Below are 5,999 nucleotides of genomic sequence, written 5' to 3'. Positions count from 1 at the left end.
GGATGCTATATAAGAAATAAATGTATTTGTGCTTTGTGTGGTGTTTGCTGACCTCTGCTGTTCTCCTGTGGTCATTGACGCCTCTGTCCATGGTGCTGGTAGAAGCCACCAGAGACCTGCAATCATTCAGCAATCAGCTTTAGTTGGAGATCCTCCTAAGTCCGCTAGCATTGCTAAGCTAACTGTGTTTGTCTCGTGGCTCCGCCTACCACCCAACATGGCCACATGTCCATTTGTTGCTTCCACACCCAACCGTGGTAAGTCAATTTCATACAAAACCATCTTACTACCTTCTAAATACATGTTTTAACATAAATAGAGCCCTCTAGACATGACATAACACCCCTACAGTCAGTAGGGGTCAGTCAGTTTTCTCGTAATATTTTGACTTTATTCTGGTAAATTACATCACTTTGTTTGCCATCTCCATTGTTTTATTTGTTTTTTTTGTGAAAGATATTTGTAGAATGTGCCGTGTGCTGCTCGTGGCCCCCGGGCCACACTTTGGACCCCTGTGACAAACAGTCCCCAAGCACATTGGTTCCAAAGATGAGAAAATGACTTTTCTTCAGTCGTCCTAAAAAAGGAAAAGAAGAAGAGAGGTGTTAGAGTTGATGTAGCCATTAGCATAGTTAGCGTTTATTATTGTTTGGTATATTGCACACGTACTGGTACTGCATACTATGTCAAACTATGTCCATAATGGTCCTGCATACTGTGTCAGACTATGTCTATGATGGTTCTGCATACTATGTCATACTATGTCTATGATGGTCCTGCATACTATGTCATACTATGTCTATGCTGCTCTCACATACTACGTCATACTATGTCAGACTATGCCTATGCTGCATACGATGTCAGACTATTTCTATGCTTGTCCCACATACTATGTCAGACTATGTCTATGCTGGTCCCGCATACTATGTCAGACTATGTCTATGCTGGTCCCGCATACTATGTCAGACTATGTCTATGCTGGTCCTGCATACTATGTCATACTCATACTATATATATGCAGGTCCTGCATACTATGTCAGACTATGTCATGCTATGTCTATGCTGGTCCCACATACAATGTTATACTATGTCCATGCAGGTCCTGCATACTATGTCAGACTATGTCTATGATGGTCCTGCATACTATGTCATACTATGTCTATGCTGGTCCCACATACTATGTCTATGCTGATCTCACATACTACGTCATACTATGTCATACTATGTCATACTATGTCATACTATGTCATACTATGTCTATGCTTGTCCCACATACTATGTCAGACTATGTCTATGTTGGTCCTGCATACTATGTCATACTATGTCTATGATGGTCCTGCATACTATGTCATACTATGTCTATGCTGGTCCCACATACTATGTCTATGCTGATCTCACATACTACGTCATACTATGTCATACTATGTCTATGCTTGTCCCGCATACTATGTCAGACTATGTCTATGTTGGTCCTGCATACTATGTCATACTATGTCTATGCTGGTCCCACATACTATGTCTATGCTGATCTCACATACTACGTCATACTATGTCACACTATGCCTGTGTTTGTCCCACATACTATGTCAGACTATGTCTCTGTTGGTCCTGCATCCTATGTCGGACTATGTCCATGCTGGTCCCGCATCCTATGTCAGACTATGTCAATAATGGTCTTGCATACTATGTCATACTATGTCTATGATGGTCCTGCATACTATGTCATACTATGTCTATGCTGGTCCCACATACTATGTCTATGCTGATCTCACATACTACGTCATACCATGTCATACCATGTCTATGCTTGTCCCACATACTATGTCAGACTATGTCTATGTTGGTCCTGCATACTATGTCAGACTATGTCCATGCTGGTCCCGCATACTATGTATATGCAGGTCCTGCATACTATGTCATACTATGTCCATGCTGGTCCTACATACTATGTCATACTATGTCATACTATGTCCATGCTGGTCCCGCATACTATTTCTATGCTGATCCCGCACACTGTGTCATACTATGTCCATGCTGGTCCTGCCTACTATGTCATACTATGTCCATGCTGGTCCTGCCTACTGTCATACTATGTCTATGCTGGTCCTGCATACTATGTCATACTATGTCTATGTTGGTCCTGCATACTATGTCATACTATGGTTGTCTGTGCTGTTTTTTCCAGCAGGGAAAGATGGCGGAAAAGTGGAAGGGCAAAGACCAGACGTCCTCCTTTGACTCTACATTTTACATCTTTCTCATTCTCACACTAACAAGAGACAAAGTGGGATCCTTGGGCCTCACAGTGGGGGGGGTTAGCAAATGAGCATCTTTGCTAATATCTCACCCATTCGTCCTCCTGAGCTCCGTCCCCTTGGCCTCCAGGCTGGTGGGCGCTGGCCGCTCCGGATTTGTTGGCCATGATCTTGTCCGTCCACGATGCCCCGACCTCCCGGTCTCCAGCAAAGTTACACTTGGTCACTGTGCCGCTGTCCAGTCTAGCTAGGGAGACTAGACACAAATACGTACGAAACCCTCCTCATGTTGAAATAACATCTTCTTCTTCAGGAAGTGGAACATGGCATGTTTGGCCATGCATAGGGGCGGGACAAAGACAGGAAGTGGACTCACATATGAATGGACTGTTCCCTCTGGTCTTCACTCGCACGTCTGCTTCCATGTCCAACTCCGTCTTGTCCATCTCAGAGTCGGGGTACCAGAAGGCCAACGTACCGCTGGGCCTGTGCTTGTCCGTGATCTTCACCAGATCCTCCTGACGGATCGTTGCTGACAGATCATCTTCTGATAGGACGTCCGACTCCGCCCTGGCTTCTACCTCTATACGGATATACATAAACACAGTATATCATATACACACCTACACGATATATACATACTCTATATACGTACACGGTATGTCCTAGTAACATGGGTAGTGTATGTACTGATAAATTATTGTACTGTAATACGGGTAGTGTATGTACTGGTAATATGGGTACTGTATATACTGGTAATATGGATACTATATATACTGGTAATATGGGTACTGTATGTACTGGTAAAATATTGTACTGTATGTACTGGTAATATGGGTAGTGTATGTCCTGGTAAATTATTGTACTTTATGTACTGGTAATATGGGTAGTATATGTAGTGGTAAAATATTGTACTGTATGTACTTGTAATATGGGTGCTGTATGTACTGGTAAAATATTGTACTGTATGTACTGGTAATATGGGTACTGTATGTACTGGTAATATAGGTAGTGTATGTACTGGTAATATGGGTACTGGTAATATGGGTACTGTATGTACTGGTAATATGGGTAGTGTATGTACTGGTAAATTATTGTACTGTATGTACTGGTAATATGGGTAGTGTATGTACTGGCAATATGAGTACTATATATACTGGTAATATGGGTAGTGTATGTCCTGGTAAATTATTGTACTGTATGTACTGGTAATACGGGTAGTGTATGTCCTGGTAAATTATTGTACTGTATGTACTGGTAATACGGGTGGTGTATGTCCTGGTAAATTATTGTAATGTGTGTACTGGTGAAATGGGTAGTGTATGTACTGGTAACATGGGTAGTGTATGTCCTGGTAATATGGGTACTGTATGTACTGGTAATATGGGTACTGTATGTCCTGGTAAATTATTGTACTGTATGTACTGGTAATATGGGTGGTGTATGTCCTGGTAAGTTATTGTACTGTATGTACTGGTAATATGGGTAGTGTATGTACTCGTAAAATATTGTACTGTATGTACTGGTAATATGGGTACTGTATGTAATGGTAAAATGGGTGGTGTATGTACTGGTAATATGGGTACTGTATGTACTGGTAATACGGGTACTGTATGTACTGGTAATATAGGTAGTGTATGTACTGGTAATATGGGTACTGTATATACTGGTAATATGGGTAGTGAATGTACTGGTAAATTATTGTACTGTATGTACTGGTAATATGGGTAGTGAATGTACTGGTAAATTATTGTACTGTATGTACTGGTAATATGGGTACTGTATGTCCTGGTAAATTATTGTATTGTATGTACTGGTAATATGGGTAGTGTATGTCCTGGTAAATTATTGTACTGTATGTACTGGTAATACGGGTAGTGTATGTCCTGGTAAATTATTGTAATGTGTGTACTGGTAAAATGGGTAGTGTATGTACTGGTAATATGGGTCGTGTATGTCCTGGTAATATGGGTACTGTATGTACTGGTAATATGGGTACTGTATGTCCTGGTAATTTATTGTACTGTATGTACTGGTAATATGGGTAGTGTATGCACTGGTAAAATATTGTACTGTATGTACTTGTATTATGGGTAGTGTATGTACTGGTAATATGGGTACTGTATGTACTGGTAATATGGGTAGTGTGTGTCCTGGTAAATTATTGTACTGTGTGTACTGGTAATTTGGGTAGTGTTTGTCCTGGTAAATTATTGTACTTTATGTACTGGTAATATGGGTAGTATATGTAGTGGTAAAATATTGTACTGTATGTACTTGTAATATGGGTAGTGTATGTACTGGTAATATGGGTACTGTATATACTGGTAATATGGGTACTATATATACTGGTAATATGGGTAGTGTATGCCCTGGTAAATTATTGTACTGTATGTACTGGTAATATGGGTACTGTATATACTGGTAATATGGGTACTATATATACTGGTAATATGGGTAGTGTATGCCCTGGTAAATTATTGTACTGTATGTACTGGTAATATGAATACTGTATGTCCTGGTAAATTATTGTACTGTATGTACTGGTAATATGGGTAGTATATGTACTGGTAATTTATTGTACTGTATGTACTGGTAATATGGGTAGTGTATGTACTGGTAATATGGGTAGTGTATGTACTGGCAAATTATTGTACTGTATGTACTGGTAATATGGGTAGTGTATGCCCTGGTAAATTATTGTACTGTATGTACTGGTAATATGGGTAGTGTATGTACTGGTAATTTATTGTACTGTATGTACTGGTAATATGGGTAGTGTATGTACTGGTAATTTATTGTACTGTATGTACTGGTAATATGGGTAGTGTATGTACTGGTAAATTATTGTACTGCATGTACTGGTAATATGGGTAGTGTATGTACTGGTAATATGGGTAGTGTATGTACTGGTAATATGGGTAATGTATGTACTGGTAATATGGGTAGTGGCTTCTGACTCACTGTAAGAGGACAAGAGGAAGCCTGTGTTGACTTTTCTGGTTTGGCTAAAGTTAGGCTCCACCTCCTTCCCATCGGCATCAAACTTCCTCTGATGGATGCGTTTAGGTTTGATGTACAGGACGTGATAGCGAGCCTGGCGGAGCAACACGCATCGGATTAATATAAGAGCAAATATTCCATAAAAACATCCGTACAGTACCTTCTTATTGTTGACGTCAGTCAGGACATGCCTGGAAAAATCCACCAGTGTTCCTTCAACAAGAACTCCTTGGCCACTGCACACAGCAAATAAGACAAGTTTGGCAGCACGCCCCCTAGAGGCTCGGAGTCATACTGCACATTCTAGTCTACAGTCCACATATAATAATACAAATAATGCAGCACTTTAAAGCAATTTTAGACGACACTAAATATTGTTATGGACCATTTAATGTATTTATTATTGTTTTATTCATCTATTAATCCATCTTTGATGTTAGTAATTTTTATTGGCGCAACTACATACTTAACTTGAACTTACGACAAGTAATGATAAAGTTGTTCCTACCTTTCAAATGACGATGGCAACCAAGCCTTGTCAAATGTTTCATTGTGTACAGCTTTGTTTTGTAAGCTAATGTTATGATAGATTCGACTCATATTCCAAAGATTTTCCCGAAATTTTCTTCCGTGTTTATGGAAGTAGACTTCCGCTTCCGCTTATGTCTAAGGTGCGCTGGCTTTTGACACCTCGAGAAGACGGTACACCGTATGTAAAACAGCAGTGGCTATTGCCGTGTC

The 5,999-nt window shown here is 40.1% G+C and overlaps 1 protein-coding gene across 1 annotated transcript; it reads right to left on the bottom strand.

The window, feature by feature from the left end:
- Nucleotides 1-377: 377 nt before the first annotated feature.
- On the bottom strand, nucleotides 378-5,942 carry arpin (actin related protein 2/3 complex inhibitor). The gene is made up of 6 exons (XM_058087796.2): nucleotides 5,767-5,942; nucleotides 5,419-5,494; nucleotides 5,220-5,352; nucleotides 2,632-2,838; nucleotides 2,348-2,511; nucleotides 378-577 (listed from the first exon to the last, which is right to left on the bottom strand). The coding sequence occupies exons 1-6, from the start codon at nucleotides 5,856-5,858 to the stop codon at nucleotides 569-571; spliced, it is 681 nt and encodes a 226-aa protein (XP_057943779.2). The 5' UTR covers nucleotides 5,859-5,942; the 3' UTR covers nucleotides 378-568.
- Nucleotides 5,943-5,999: the final 57 nt, after the last annotated feature.

This window comes from Doryrhamphus excisus, linkage group LG6, assembly GCF_037039965.1.
Source record: "Doryrhamphus excisus strain RoL-2023G ecotype Guam linkage group LG6, RoL_Dexc_Guam_v1.1, whole genome shotgun sequence".
Taxonomy (NCBI): Eukaryota; Metazoa; Chordata; class Actinopteri; order Syngnathiformes; family Syngnathidae; genus Doryrhamphus; species Doryrhamphus excisus.
This window is presented reverse-complemented; position numbering and strand designations above follow the sequence as displayed.

Bases quoted from the DNA above. Each gene is read 5' to 3' on its own strand.
- arpin (XM_058087796.2), bottom strand. From the start codon at position 5,858: ATGAGTCGAATCTATCATAACATTAGCTTACAAAACAAAGCTGTACAC. The intron at 5,353-5,418 runs GTACTGTACGGA...TTGCTCCGCCAG, and splicing joins CTGACGTCAACAATAAGAAG to GCTCGCTATCACGTCCTGTA. The intron at 2,839-5,219 runs GTGAGTCAGAAG...ATATCCGTATAG, and splicing joins CTTCCTCTTGTCCTCTTACA to AGGTAGAAGCCAGGGCGGAG.